Here is a 16,658-nt window from a genome sequence, read left to right on the forward strand (position 1 = left end):
ACCACAACCTAATAATGAAACCCCAAAATTTTATTGCCAAGCTTTCAGAAATTGCAACATACATCGAAATATGTGGGTCTAGCATGGCCATACATGTAAAAAGAAAAAAACAACTAATCCTTTCAGTACAAAATAATCAGTGCCAGAAAGGAAATGTCTTATTAAAAAGTGGGGAATATACAAACAAAGCAAATGGAAAACCAAATCAAACTTAGCACTCTTAAGGGGTATTCCAAGTGCATGGGACAGCTGATTGAGCCAGTGGAGTTAACGCAATGCAATAGAATACATAGTTCAATGTGTGTTGTGGGGAACCTATGTCTCGAGGGCCTTTTGCGGCCCTTGATGCAGTTTTATCCGGCCCCCGGTATAATTTTAATGTTATTCAGCTTCACATGAAAGATGACATATTTTGTAAAGGAATCTTAGAAAATATATTTGCAATACAATGTCAATGAAGTTATATTCATGGAACCTAGAGAAGGTGGTGTTTGTTTAAAAGGTGGCTGCCTTCAATATAGGCTTAAAGTGAAGGGGAAAATCCTGGTTTGTGTTCATAGTATGGCCCTCGGAGGACTTTTACGACCCTCGGATGAAAAAGGTTCCCCACCCCTGTTTTATAAGGAGAGACAAAGCTGTAAGCCCATTAACAGGGTTACGACGACATACTCTGAATTAACATACACAAGCAAGCAAGTGACAAAAAGTGCTTCCTGGAATCCCCCCCTCCACACAAGTATCGTCTTGAAGCAAGTCAAAAGAAGGGTAAACAATGAGCAGCATATTGAGCGACGCTATGAAGGCATCAAAGGAAATCGCTTGTCATTGCCTTGTTGCTATAGATGTTGACGGTTAGGACAGAAGCGAGCCAATTGCACCTGAAAGGAAGTATGTGCTTCCCCCTTCTATGTTACCAACTAAACATAATAGGTCAATCATCCCACCTTAAAATAAAAGTCCCAGCTGGACATTTGGCTTTGACATTATAAAACCCTCCCTCCACAAATCAAAAGTAAGTTGTGTAAATGTAAAAGGTATGATCACCTAATGTTTTGCGCTTTTGGTGTACCTCAATTCATCATATTTAATCTTAAAAGGTCCAAGCTTGACTATTTGACAACATAGAATCATCCCTACCCAAATTAAAAAAACAAACTGTGTAAATATAAAAGGACTTGGAATATTCATCCAATGTTTTGCACTTTTCCTATTGTAACAGATTGTATTGTTACAGATATTTGCCGTAAAAAAGATTGCTAAGCTGGGAGCTTTTGATTGAAACGAGACCAGAACACATGACGCATGGCTGGAGGAGACGGTGTGAGTTATGGGGGCATTTAAGTGGAACCCTCCCTTCCATTCACTATCCATCATGAAGATACTGAGTCTGAATCTGATGAAACAGGGGCGCAACATTTTTGAGTAATTTCTCCAGACCCCCCGCGCATTTGGTCCTAATTTATTTGATGCAGGGACCATGGAAAGAAAAAGGTCGCCCAATGCTTCTCCCAAGCTCTCCTGATGAAATGTTTTTCCTCCCCAACATCAGTGATGAAGAGATGGCAACATTGCCCAAAATGTGACATAAATACTGACCTGAAAGGGACCCTGTAAAGTATTAGTAAAACAATAAAGAATTTGACTATAATCGTTCACACTAACTGTTGTAGTGTACTGCCCAGAATGTGGCCCCAGTTCATCACCACCTTGGCAAAGGTGGCATGAATAGTGCCTTGATTGTACTATATTATTAAGACTTGCGGTAAAATTAAGTACAAATTAAACAAAAATCAACCATCATCATTCACAGTAACTGTATCTCTAGTTGTAACTTGGCTTCCCAAAATGTTGCCCCAGTTCACCGTCTTGACAAAAAAGTAGCATGAATAGTGACCTGAAACAGACATTGCAACATTAGTAAGGCTTATGGCAAAATCAAAAATAAAATAAAAATCAACCATGATCTTTAACACTAACTGTTGTGGTGTTCCTTGGCTGCCCAAACTGTTGCCCCAATTTACTACCAGCTTGACGAAAAAGTAGCATGAATAGTGACATGAAATGGAGAGTGCAACATTAGTAAGACTTGTGGTAAAACAAAATAAAAAGAAAACAAACATTGTCTTTCACACTGTTGTAGCGTTACTTGACTGGACAGCAGGGGGAGATGTTAATCAGCTGTCAGGAAATGCAGAAAATAATTATGGCCACTGCAGATTGACATTAACATGGACATGGACAATGCAGACAGAAAGAAATGGCTGTGCTCTCTACACTGCCCTACATAATTCAGTCCGATTATCAAAACATGTACATTTCCATGCGATGTGAGAAGGCACATAATTGTGTGTATTTGACTGTACAGCTGTCACAAGTGTGTTCTCTGATGTAGGCCACTGCGGAAAACGTGTAAACAAGGACTGTCCGGGAGTCATGTGATTTTTTTTTTTCCTCATCATATTTGGTCAAACCAAGCCAACCGGGTTAATGACCTATTTCACTTAAATTAGTGTGGCATGTAAATCTACTTATGTTATAGCAGAGATGGCCAAAAGTACAAGTACAAAATGAAATCTAAAACACAAATTCAAAGCTGGCATATTTCAAGCAACACTGCATAGAAGAGGGGAAAAAGTAATATTTTCAGCAGGGTGGTTGGTATATTTAAAATATATAAAAGAGCAGTGGTATTTTTTTTCTCTTCCTGTGCTGTGAGGTGGGGTCACAGTGGAGCGACAGAGAGAGGGGGGGTTGGCACTCTGCTAAGGTGCACTGATGCCGCCTGCCTGCCAGCTAGCCAGGCAGCCAGCCACACACGCTCCCCTCCACTCCCTGCCAGCCAGCCAGCCAGCTAGCCCCAGATCAGTAACTATGGCAACAGGCCTTAGTTTGGCACTGACAGCGGGGGTGAAAACCAAGAGAGATGTCGGCTCCGATTCAGCCACGGCCCCATGTCACGTTAACCCGCTTCAATCCGTGCCCGCAGAGACCTAAACCACCCCCCTCCGCATACACACGCCGGAACACATGCACGCACACACATACACACACACACACACATCATGGGCGTATTTGGGTGAGTATCAATTGAGCGTGGGCACGGCGGACTGTTTTGAGCTTCAGAAGAGAAAGGTTTGGTGGGGGAGTTGAATGGGGGGAGGGGTAATATTGGCGTGGCCAGGCTCAGATGGGGGGTTGGGGGTTCACATGTATGTTTGTCTGTGTGTGTGTGTGTGCGGTATGTGTGTGTGAGAGTGTGTGTGTGTCAGGAGGTCATTAGGGTCGCCCTGGACGGTTGAAGAATGGCTCCGTCTCTCCGGGGCTCGCTCCGACAATGTTCTCTCCGCCGCCGCTGCCGCCACGGTACTCTGTGCTGCCTTTCCTCCGCTGGAAGAAGGCCAGGCCTCCGATGATGGCCCAGAAGAAGAAGTTCACCCACACCGACGTCTGAGGGTCGTAGTAGCAGAGGTGTCAAAAGTAAAAGTAAGGTCATGGTGTAAGTCAGGGGTGGGGAACCTATGTCTCGAGGGCCGTTTGCGGGCCGTTTTATCGGGCCCCCGATATAATTTTAATGTTATTCAGCTTCACATGAAATATGACATTGTAAAGGAATCTTAGAAAATGCATTTGCAATAAAATTAAGTTATATTCAGGGAACCTAATGAAGGTGGTGTTTGTTTAAATGTGGTTGCCTTCAATATAGGCCTAAAGTGAAGGGGAAAATCCTGGTTTGTGTTCATAGAATGGCCCTCGGAGGACTTTTACGGCACTCGGATGAATTTGAAATGGCCCTTCGAATGAGAAAGGTTCCCCACCCCTGGTGTAAGTACAACACAAGCACAAGATATTACATAGCTGTTACACCAGTTGGTCCATTGTACCCAATGAGGTTAATGGAAACACTAAAAACCTAACAAGGACCCACCACAAATTTAATTCAGTGCAGAGTTAGCTGATCATAAGACAAGTACACAGGTCTACTGGTTACTCAGATAAGTTACTTGTTATAGGAGGAAACTGTTTGGTGAGGTAGTTCAATCAGTCAATCAAAAAGTATGAAGCACATAATCATACACAACCACCTTTTTAATGTGTTTGGGAAACAAATACAAAAATACTTGAAAGATGAACGGAGGTGTTAAATAGAAACTAGAAATGCATTCTCACAGAAAATGCTGGAAGCGGGCTTGCCTTTGGGGGCAGAGATGAAACAAAGTACTATTGAGAAAGCAAAGCTATAAGAAATCTTGGAAAAACTCCATCCACCCAGTCAGAAGTTATGGGCCAAACAATTCAGCCATCTTGGATTCAGCCATCTTGAAAGTGTTGTAGCTCTGCGTTTTGGGGATATACTAAATGACATACATGGTATTTTAAGTTGGCTAAGGAACACTGCATATGATATAATTTTGAAAATCAACATGGCTTCGAGCGGGATTCGAACTCACAACCTCCATACCTGTAATCCAGCCCCTTTGCCATTGATATTAAATGACATACAATACATGATATTTGAAGTTGGCTAAGGAACACTGCATATGATATCATTTTGAAAATCAACATGGCTTCGACTGGGGTTCGAACCTCCAACCCCCATATCCCTAATTCAGCACATTTGCCATGCATACTAAATGACATACATGGCATTTTAAGTTGGCCAAGGAACACTGCATATGATATAATTTTGAAAATCAACATGGCTTTGACTGGGTTTCGAACCCCCAACCTCAATATCTGTAATTCAGCACATTTGCCATCCATACTAAATGATATACATGGCATTTTAAGTCGGCCAAGGAACGCTGCATATGATATAATTTAGAAAATCAACATGGCTTCGGGTGGGATTCGAACCCTCAACCTCCATATCTCTAATGCAGCGGCATGCATTACCACTAAGCCAAGCAGCTAATTGTCATGCATAGTCCAGCAAGACTATATTACATTGCATTGCAGAGCTGAACAATAGACTTCTAGAATGGTTGCTCGCACCTGCTCGTTAAGAATAGAATCTTGAGACAGTGACAGTTGAAATGGAACCCTTCACTGGCTGCACCTGTTGTGATTGACTGAAAGACAGTTAGTATTGAGCTCTAAACTGGGGAGAAAATGAGAATGAGTTTTTTGTCTTTACAACATCGTTGTAAAAAAACTAAAAGGAGTTGGCACGTGTCCTTTTCACAGATCGGAGTCATGCTTGTGATCTCTCTAACAGTCTTTGAATGAAGTTTATAGGTTAAATTTTTCAGGCACAAATGGACCTCCGTGTGGGACATGCGCTGATCTCTTGAAAAATGCACTTTTCGAAAGACTGGGATTCCCCATAGACTCAGGCCTGTTTTTTTTTACAAACCTGCCATTTAAAAAGTATTGGGAGTTGGGAGATGAAACTTTGACAATTTGGAGACATCCCATAGAGCTCGCTAACAACGCGTCAACTAAACTTCTAGGTGAAAGTGTTGATGTTTTATGACCGAAAAAGCCTCCTACACTCTAATCTCTAGAGTGGCGGAACTGTCGTTCATGAAGGTTCCACCATGGTTTTGAATGGGGACCCAGGCTTTCACTAAATCGCCAAAAACGGGAAAACGACAAGAGACACGGAGAAGCCTATAACTGTACGCGATCTCCAAGCCGAGCCGGTCGTTTTAGTGTTTGAACGGTGTCTCTATCTCGAAAGGCCTAGGAGGAGATCCATTTTCTATTTTTACTGCCCCTGCACAAGACCAAGCTATAACTAGAGTGGCGGAACATTGGTTCATGAAGGTTCCACCATGGTTTTCAATGGGGACCCAGGCTTTCATAAAATCGCCAAAAACGGGAAAACGACAAGAGACACGGAGAAGCCTATAACCATACGCGATCTCCAAGCCGAGCCGGTCGTTTTAGTGTTTGAACGGTGTCTCTATCTCGAAAGGCCTAGGAGGAGATCCATTTTCTATTTTTACTGCCCCTGCACAAGAACGATAAATAAATAGATAATAATAAAGAAACAGGACTTAGAGATTACTATAAACGGGCCTTGCTCTGCAAGGGCCATGCTCTGCATGGTCCTTGCTCCGCAAGCCCGCTTAATAAAACAGGACTTAGAGATTACTATAAACGGGCCTTGCTCTGCAAGGGCCATGCTCTGCATGGTCCTTGCTCCGCAAGCCCGCTTAAAAACAGGACTTAGAGATTACTATAATCGGGCCTTGCTCTGCAAGGGCCATGCTCTGCAAGGGCCATGCTCTGCATGGTCCTTGCTCCGCAAGCCCGCTTAATAAAACAGGACTTAGAGATTACTATAAACGGGCCTTGCTCTGCAAGGGCCATGCTCTGCATGGTCCTTGCTCCGCAAGCCCGCTTAATTATTGGTATTACAGTCCTCATTTTATGATCCTCAGCAACACTCGAGATAACTTGATACATTATGGATGGTGTTATCTAAAGTAAATTAGAATCTAAACAAAAATAAATGTAAGCAAGGCTTCCTCCCACTCCTTTTATACATTAAGTGGGTTTCTTTTTTTCTCAGTTAATGATAGTATTTGTATCTTGTTTTAAAGGCTACTTCTTTTTCTTGTTTCATCTGAAATAAATAAATCAAATCAAAATAAATAAATGTAAGTATATGATGGCACATATCAACCCGACAAAAGAATCAAAGGCAGAAAACGAGCTACTGTTGGGGCAGTTCTAATTTTGAACTATAGGCTACACCTTGCAGTAAAATGCTTGATCTCTGATTAACTCCCTCACATGGCAACCTTAACATTAAACTTACACTGCGCATGAGTCACATTTACATTCTGTACAGTGTGTGGTAGATATTTATGCTGTTGCTCATCCAGTATCCTGTAAATAACTACAATACGTTTCTATTGAACAGATTTTTGTCATTATTGGAAAACGGGAAAGTGACAGACAGATGACCAACCTTGAAAGAGAGAAATCAGTGAAATACAAGCAAAAGAAGAAACGCAGGAAGCAAACGAGGGGAAGGAAATACTTACTTGGCACTGGATAAAGGGATGAGGGAGAACAGGGGAGGAAGGAAAGGACGGGGCAAGTGGTTGAAAGATTAAAAAGAGGTGAAGTGACGTGCGAGTACGATCGTGGGCACAGTTCCTGCCTTGGCCAGGGGTGAAATGAGGGCCATCTGATAAAAAGGCATCTGCAGCATACCACTAGCCTACTGTGGTACAGTGGTCTTCTAAGGGGGGCCCGCGAGAAGGTGCTAGGGTGGCCGTAGCAAGTTGGAAGTAGAAGTATAGCAAAACAAAATAAATAGTTGAATAAATGAACTGCGCTCTCCAGGCTACAATACCATGTCGATGAACATATGCCATCTGAGCTAGTTCCCCACACTCTGGGCTCGAACCTGCCACCTACAGGTCAGCGCTCCAGTTCTGGCATGGTATGTACAGCGCGATACTGCTGCGCTAAAGGTCCAAACGGGAGCGTGTCTATGTTCCCACAGTCCATTGGTACCACTCCCACAGCATATTCCTGCATGTTCCATGGCAGGTAGAAAGGCATGTTCTCTTAGTTTATTCGGAAATGTGGGAACATGGAGTTGTGGAACATAGGGTGTATATTTAAATAATTTATTTAAAAATGTGGGAACATGGAGCAGCGGGTTTAAGCTGTGGGACCAGTGGGCTGTGGGAACATAGAGCTGACCCCGTCCAAACCGATAGCTCAGCGCTACTGATACTGTATGAGGCTTCGGAGTAACTTTCTACGGCAACCTCTTCTAGTTGGCATCCGATACACATAAATGTTGACAAGTCAGTAGTGGCAGCAGTCAATAAAGTAGATCTTGCCTTGCCATTGCAAAACGATGATATTCAAGAATTCAGCATAATTCAATAATGTAGCAGCTTAATGAAGGCAGCAGAGCAAGAGAGTGTAGGCTGGGCTGCCGACAGGGGGGTACAGAGGCGTAGGCCTATGTTGTCCTGGGCCCAGGGAGATAAGGGGCCCCAGAATTGGGTCCCAATAACATTGCTTATATTGGGGGGGCGGGTATGGGTGTAGGTGTGCATAGGTGGGAAAAGTGAGGACTGTGAAAATTGTATAGAGTATTTCTGGATAGTACTGTATATATCATACCTCTGCACTGTGCAGACTGCTGTAGAACTTGTCACCATTGTAGGGAGCCGCCCAGGTCACTTGCTGAGCGTCCTCACACCTGCGAACATGCACACAGTCACTTATGGCGGGACTCACTGGAGGACCACAGGAACAACAACAATTCAGCCTTTATTTTCACTTGCAACAAACTGTTGAGTAAAATACAGTGGTTAAATATTTTCTCATACCACTGAAGAATCATATTATTAACAATTCAGCTCTTACACCACTATTCATACTCAATTCAAATTTTCACTTTCAACAAACTTTCCTTCAGAAATGTCACTTAACAATTCATTCTTTACAGCACTATTCATACATAAACATATTTTCACTTGCGACAAACTCTTGATTCATATAGTCATTTTCCGAAGAAATAATTCAATTTCAAACTGACTGCTTTCAGTATTTCTGTATGTCTCCATAAGGCTGAACAAAAAAAATCTTCCTAAAATTGCCATTCAAACAGAGCGGATGTGAACCCTGAAATATCCTCTTAGGTATTTGGCACGAGATAGAGTACAGTGACTGACATAATCCTGAATTTACTTTCATTAAAACAAAAAAAAATCAGTTCACAGAGTTCAGTTTCAGCCTTCAGTCAGTCAGCCTTCATCAGATCAATACACACAACGCACTGTATAAAGATTTCTCTTGTGTGGCGCAAAACGCGTCATGTAATCTTGCAGAATGGGTAAGACCTGCCTAGCATTAGGCTACTTGTGCTTCGCTGTCTCAGTTTGTGGTCCAACACCAAACCTTGTGCTTTATTCGAAATGCCCAGTTTTTCCCACTATACAATGTAATGTGCCATAGGGTGTGAGTGAAATTGTTTGAAATCACTTGTGCTATCGTGTGAGTAAATGTGTTGGTCCCTGCATACTGTAGTAGCTCACTACATGGAGCATGAGGGAACACTTTTGGATTCTAGGCATCGCAAAATGGGGTCTCTCTAATACGCAAGGGGAACTTGCACACTTTTATGCCGAAGCAATAGTGTACTTTTGCGGTATTTTGGAAAAACGAATCAAAGTGCTACCCAAGTGACGTGCGAGGGTTTCGGTCACAGTCACACCATCATCAGTGCAGATGGTCTGACTGTGACGGAAACGTTTGGACTTGCGTAGCACTTTTATTCCACTTTTGCTACTTCAAGCACCATGCACCACTTCACTTTTATTTATTTTTTAATATGCCATAAAAGCACACTATGGCATCGGCAGGAACGTACACACCCACCAGGCACCAAGTTCAAAGGTGCAATGCCTCCATTGGTAATTACGCTGCTCTAAGCACAAAATATTCTCCTCTGCATTCCACATTCCTTCCTTCTCTGGGACCTTGGTCACCCTTACACCTAAAAGCCCTGATACTGTTAGTTCCTCTGTAGTATGGGGAATAGAAAAGGCACCTAACCTTCCTGTAGCCACAAAATGGTGTACCACCTTGATATCACCTACCAAAGAAATTCTGAGAATGATAAATGACCTACGTAGGTTTCTACTCCAGATAACCAAGGTGTATCGCTCCATATTTGGCATTTCAACCTTGCTGAGAGTAGACTAGTCCTTTTTATACTTTTTAAAATAAAAATGCTGTCAGAAAAAGCAGCGCTTAAGACACGACCTCTGTTATAAATTAGCTGTGACCAGAGTGGCATTGACTAAGTTGTCAGGTATTACTAAAGGCTCTGTGTAATATCGTATTAGTTAAGCACTGAGGTAGTAAAGTCCTTTCATTGCAGCTTTCAATGGCGGAACGTTGCACATTATAATAAGCAAATTCATTAACTATGAAAATCTAAAATGATCAGCTGCCATGCCTTTGTCAATGGGGTTGAGCATTTAGTCTTTAATTTCTAGTCCCACTGCTGACCTCTTCTTTTATTTTGACCCCAGTGCCATTAAAATAACAAAACAAAAAGGACAGCAGACATCCAATATCAAGTAACAAGCCGCGGTTGAATCACATGCTGCATACTAAGCATCAAATCGGAACTGTTCTCTCCTGAGAGAAAACATTACATCACATTACACGGCTAGATGCACTCTCATTCAGAGCGATTTGCAGTCATTTAAGTGCAGGCACATTTCCTCTAGTCTAAGGCAATGTGAGGTGAGATGACTTGCTCAAGGGTACTTCGTCCAGTCTACACATGAGGAGGGTGTACGGTAGCACAGGTTATGTAAGCCCGTCCTCCCAATTCATCCTACTGGTGAAGTTTACAAGCCGGTACCCATCCTTCTAATCCGGAGACCAACACCCTACAACCATAAGGCCACAGCTGCCCAAACATGAAATGCCCAGGGTTCACTTGGACCTCGGTCTCAATGTGACCTCAATGGAAATTTAAAAAAAAAAAAATGGAAAAAAATGAAAAGAAAAAGTATGTGGCACACTGCGCTAACAAGAACCATACCACATAGAGGCAACATTGCCATGGTGACCTGGGTTGGGGTTCGGCCCGGGTCATTTCCCAACCCTTCCCGATGTCTCTCTCCCAGTTGTTTTGTGTGTGCTCTTTACTTCCTCTATCAAATAAAGACACTAAAACCCCCAATAGTATACTGAAGGATTCATAAAAAAGAAATCAATAAAAATAGCATAGGATCAAATCAGCGGGGCTGCGTCCCGAGCTCACCTGTCAAAAGCGTTCTGCGGAAGAGACTGGCATAGCTTGTCCCTTCCGATCTTCAGGATGCATCCGCTGATGAGCAGGAAGAACAGGAATACTCCGCTTATCCCCAGGGTCACGTTCAGCCACAGCCGCTCTCTGACACACACACACACACACACACACACACACACACACACACACACACACACACACACACACACACACACACACACACACACACACACACACACACACACACAGGTCAAACCTATGCACACATGAACACACAGGTGTGCACACACACACAGGTTGGGAGGGAGGGGAAAGGGGGAGGTCAAGCTGACATCCAGCTCGTTTCTCTGCTACCCGATATCCTTTTATGGATCGCCTTTATTCAGCCCTGTGACGACTGACTGAGCTTGTGTCCCAAAATATGCCCCGTTGTGTGGACCACAGTATGAAAACAACTGAAATATTACTCAGATTGGCTTTTACAGGGAGGTTGGGCATATTTACACTTAAAAAGGCCCAATTTTATACACAACAAGGAGTGCTGTTGTAGTGAATTTCTGGAACGCAAATGTGTACCTACTTCTGAATTGTTACTAATGTAGCCTGGTTGCCCATACATACTGGCATACACATCAGAAAGTTTTTTATTTGTCATCGAGCATGTAGTTATAGCAGTAGTAGTACCATCAGGTACAGTCTGTCTCTCCCTGCGTGCCTGCCCGTCTGCCCGCAGTGTGTTTTAGTCATCCAACACACATCCGAGTCATACACACATACACTGTTTGGTAAACACACACACACACACACACACACACACACACACACACACACACACACACATCCACACACACGCTATCACCTTCATCTTACATCTAGTTTTGGCCAGGGAGCCAGGTTACCTGATTGCTCTTGCTGCTGATGTGGGTTGCACGGGGCAGCACGCCTGCCTGATATCCAAGCTTGATAAGAATTTTGTTGCATGTGGGTTTGGCTGGGCCTACTTTGCAATATCGGGGTAAAATGGCTAGATCAGTTGGTTCTAACCTGAGATTGCAGGGGGTCAGCAGAATTTTGTCTGCATTGAGGTTGTGACCAAAATTCTGCTTATGAGCATTATAATTAGGCCAAGGCAAATTAAAAGTATTAGTCCCAATTTAAAGCCATGAAGGTATAGTATTAATGTCTCGTGGGAGAGTCATTGTAATTAATCACAACTTGTCTCGGGCACAAGAGAGGCTTTAAGAAAAAAGGTTAAGAACCATTGGGCTATACCAGTGGTTCTATACCTAAAACGCCCCCTTGACCTCATCACAAGCAGACAAGTGACTCCCAATTGCAACTGAGCACACCGCCTTTCAGCTGTCTCCATCTCAACGCCCACTGAGGGCTCCCTGACACCCCCTGGGGGACTGTTGAGAAGCACTAGGCTAGATGTGGTAAGCAATATGGCAATATGGTCTCACCTCCTGATGTCTCCATCCACGCAGCTGGAGTAGACCCAGTAGAGGGTGAGGGAGAAGCAGAAGATGGCCACGCACACCGAGATGCCCGACACAAAGTAGCAGAGGGACGGGTGGCTGGTGGAGCTCACGCTGATCAACTTGGCCGTGTCATTGTAGGTCAGCACCCCGTACAGCAAGCACTTGCCTTCAGTGTGGCCCTTAGTGGAGAAAACACAGCAGGGGTTTCAGGCCACCATCATATTCTGGTATCTTAGCATACATTAGAACCGACCAACGCAAGCAAATTTGCTTTGGTTTGTAGTTATGGTGATATAGGTGTGTAGTAACAGGATTTTTTAAATAGTTGCTCTATACGTATACGTAGGCCTACTATCAGGGACGGATCATGTCTCACTTAATAGGCCCCTGGGCCAGACAACAAGAAAGCCCCCCGTTTACAAATTATTTAGGGTTTTAGACCAGATGTTAGAGACCTTATATTGTTGGGTGTTCGGGTGTTTGTCCCTCGAGAAAAATTGAAAAAGCAGTTGTTAAAAGTGTGATTTTAACGCAACATGAGAATGGAAATATAGAGGCTTGGGCCTCAGGGCCCCCTTAACTCTTGGGCCCCTGGGCCTGGGCCGGGTAGGCCTAAGCAGTAATCCATCCTTGCCTAATGTACGTTGTATTGCTCATCTGCAGCAAAGCGAGGCCCTTAGGAGGAACACAACAGGGTTTGAAATGCCTGATGTTATTCTCTGAGTACATGTCGAATTATTATTTTGACAGGGGGGCACATAAATTGGCGAAAGAGAATCATTTTTAATGTTATGGATATGTAATATACAAAAATGTATATCATGTCGCAATCATTGGCTGTTCAGCACAGGGGCCACTACAGGGGCCAGGAGGAAATCTACAGGGGCCCTGGCCCACCCTGGCCCCTGTCTACAACCGCCCATGGTTGCTTTGAGTTTGTACATAAAATATCATCAGAGATTTTGATTGGAAGGTGAGATAGGACAGCCATGTAATCGCACATAGAAATTAATGGTGAATATTCGTAACGCAAATATGGCGTCTACCCTCACATCTCCCGCCTTTCTGGTAACAAGAGCCAATGTGCCAGCTGAGCTGCGGTGCCAGTGATCCAATCATCTGGCTGCATCGGCGCATGCGAAATGATGCGCATGCTCAATTGTGAAAAGCCGTTGCTCTCTTGCCGTTACGGAACTACTGCGCCTGCGCTCTGTCAAAAAAAAACTGTGAGAAAAGTGGCTTTAAAAGCTTTGTTTTGACTCGTATAACACAACCAAGCAGTCTAGATTGATCAGTTTTTCACGGTGGTTTCAACCATATGGTTTTCACAACCGCTGGGTTCTTCCCCGTCCTATACTCAGTTTCCCCATTCATTTTTCCCATTGACTCTCAGATCTGGTCTACTTAATCGCGAAATAGCACTCCGAAGGCGTCAACAAGATGGCCGCCATCTGTCCTGTCTCAATCTAAACCGTCTCTGATATCATATTGCTCATCTCATCTGCAGGAAGTGTGGTCTTTACATGAGGAACTCTGCAGGGTTGTGAGAGCGCTATAATCTCTGTAATCAAAACATAATAAAGAGGGAGAAGAGTAACATTGTGGCTTTGTGAAATGATGGCATAGTTGCAGTAAATGGTTTGTAGTTTCGTTATACACTGTATATTGTAGGCCAGTGGTCTCCAAATATTTTCCCCCAAGGGCCAAATTATGTAGCGTAAATAAGACTGAGGGCCAAACAAATCACTTGACCAAAGGGAACAGTTGACCCGGGCCTAGGGAAAGACGGGACCCACAATTGGGTTCTCATTTTGGGGGCCCTTTTGGATGACTTTGTCCTAGGCTCAGCCCAAGCTGTCAGCAACCCTGATCATACACATTTGTGGTGTAGTGAGTGGATAATAATTGCTTAATATATATATATATATATATATATATATATATATATATATATATATATATATATATATATATATATATATATATATACATATATATATATATATATATATATATATATATATATATATATATATATATATATATATATATATATATTGCTTATCTACTTCTGTCGTAAAAGAATCTGCAGTAATTACACTGTAGTACAATAGATAAACTCTGTCAGTGTGGGAAACCATGTTCAGTTTGTTGATGGGGTAATGATGACATATGATAGCCTACATAAACGAGTGATGAAATTAAGATGTGAATCAGTTGATCTGGTGGGTTATGAATTGTAAATAATAGGCTAGTTGTATAAATCATTCATTCACTTAATGTGTTATTCTTGACCACAGCATGTGAGCTGTCTGTAAAAACAACTGGGTAGCAAAAACTGAGAAGAAAACAGGTTTATATAGTAATCCCCCTCCTTGGCCGCTGAGGGCCATCATCCTGCCATCGGCTCGCACTTTCCCCCGCTCCTGTCTCATCTGACTCCAATAAGAAATGCTAATTGGGTAGAAGGCGGCTCTCTGTCACATGACCGAACATGAGCGCGGACTCTCTCTTCTGGGATGGGAAAGAGAACAGAGAAGTACTTCCTCAAACTTCTGAAAATCTTGTCTTTGCTCCTCACTGATGTGGTCACTATAGACCTACAGTTCAGTCAGATTCACTTAGGCCTACTAGCTAGCAGACTTCTCTGAATGATGACACTGTATCATGTTTCTTCAGAGCACTGGGTTATGTTGACATTCGATACCCCAAGCTGCGTCCTAGATTTGACAGCATCGCCAAACTTCTGTCTCTTCCCATCGCCCAATTTATCTGACAAATGTACGCCTTTCAGACACTGCGGTTGGAAATAGTAGGCTACACCTACAGATGGTTTTCTGAAAGTGTTGACATTTTGGGATGCAGGCAACAGTGAATTCACAGTAATTCCATTCCTAGTAGTTTTGAAAAGCTGTGATGCTGTGCATTTGAACGTGCGTTTTGAAAGTCAGAATGATGTGAAAATGTAGGATTTTGATATGACACCCATATCTGATCATTTAACACCACGAAAACATTTAAGTCAAGCTTTCTGTACAGTCCTGATCATGTGCAAAAGTTCTGAGAGCTGTCGTCATCATCAAGGTAGCGAGTCACAGCAAGTTCAAAGCGAGATCAAAACTTTCCAAGAAAAGTGGAAACGCACAACGCGCAAGGAAGCCGAGTGAAAGCGCACATACAGAAAAAAAACATGGCTGTCCGCCTACCTGCACAATTGTCACCAGAGCAGCGGTGACAATTCCACAAATGAAGCAGCTGGCGTACAGCGCGAGCTCCAGTAGTAGTAACAGCGGAAGCGCCATTGCTGCTGGGCAGAGACGGTCACATGTAGCCATGCGCGCACATTCCCTTTATTTCACTCACCACAAACAGGCGGTAGCGCGCTCGCGCTTACGACAGTTTTTTATGGTTTTGCGTTAACCCCACGAAACCCCTGTTGTGTAGTGCAGCATAAGGTGGCCACTGGCCATGCGTACATGGGCCTATAATTCGTGTCATAAGCATCCTCGCGTACTGAATTAGATGAATATGTAAAAAAGACGTTTCTCTTTGACGCATCAATCATTTTAAACACGGCTATCATGTTTTGACTTGTAGCCTACACTGAAATGATAATTATTCTCGTGTCTTGCTTTTCTGTCCAATAGCACTGAAGGTTAGTGTTAAAACTGGGTTGGATCTGGGTTGCACTTCTGTCGTAGGGCATTTCTGAGCAGTTGCAACTGATGTGTTTCGGCAACCATTTTTGAGGCGAGAGCCTTCCTCGTGTTCAATTGTGTCAGGTGGTTAGACTTATAGTTGGGCTCGGGCCCTGTTACAGATTAGGCTAAGGGCTACGCGTCAGGTGCCTCGTGTCCAGCCGTGAGTTGAGTGGCCCACTATAAGAGCTCCTTAAGGACTTTAGTTTTTCAGTCTCTTGACTCTTTGGCCACGGTGTGTGGTATAGTCTAGCCTGCCTAAAGAATGTGCCTCATTGACAGATTAGTGTAGGCAAAAAGACAAATCAGGAAGACCAGGCCAAAGGCCTGTGCACTGTTAGAAGGTGGAGGGTGCATTAATACAAATACAATATAATTAATATAAATAGGCCTACAAGACATACTAATAGGCACCGTCGTTGACAAGACAGACTAGGCAAGGCTAGACATTTTGGAAGACTATATATAGAGACTATATACACAGGGCTTGACTGCTCATCTGGCATCAGGGCATTTTCCCGCTGGGCCATCAATCCACAGGGGCTGATGCTGCCGTTTTAGTTTTTTTGACTGGCCCACCATTTAGAAGGGGCAGGCCATTGGTCCATTTTAATACAGACTGAGCCATACCATAGTAGAAAAGGTTGTAGAAATAATATCATAGAAAAGCAGATGGGCTGTGAGTGGAGCAAAAATGGCCGGCCGTATTATGCTAGTCTAGCCCTGCTAGTA

General features: G+C 43.3%; 1 protein-coding gene across 1 annotated transcript; it reads right to left on the bottom strand.

Moving 5' to 3' along the window:
- Nucleotides 1-12: 12 nt before the first annotated feature.
- tmem179ba (transmembrane protein 179Ba) lies at nucleotides 13-15,594 on the bottom strand. The gene is made up of 5 exons (XM_063186242.1): nucleotides 15,435-15,594; nucleotides 12,211-12,407; nucleotides 10,760-10,891; nucleotides 8,098-8,176; nucleotides 13-3,447 (listed from the first exon to the last, which is right to left on the bottom strand). Exons 1-5 carry the CDS (start codon nucleotides 15,561-15,563, stop codon nucleotides 3,277-3,279), a joined length of 708 nt encoding a protein of 235 aa, XP_063042312.1. The 5' UTR covers nucleotides 15,564-15,594; the 3' UTR covers nucleotides 13-3,276.
- Nucleotides 15,595-16,658: the final 1,064 nt, after the last annotated feature.

This window comes from Engraulis encrasicolus, chromosome 21 (assembly GCF_034702125.1).
Source record: "Engraulis encrasicolus isolate BLACKSEA-1 chromosome 21, IST_EnEncr_1.0, whole genome shotgun sequence".
Classification (NCBI taxonomy): domain Eukaryota; kingdom Metazoa; phylum Chordata; class Actinopteri; order Clupeiformes; family Engraulidae; genus Engraulis; species Engraulis encrasicolus.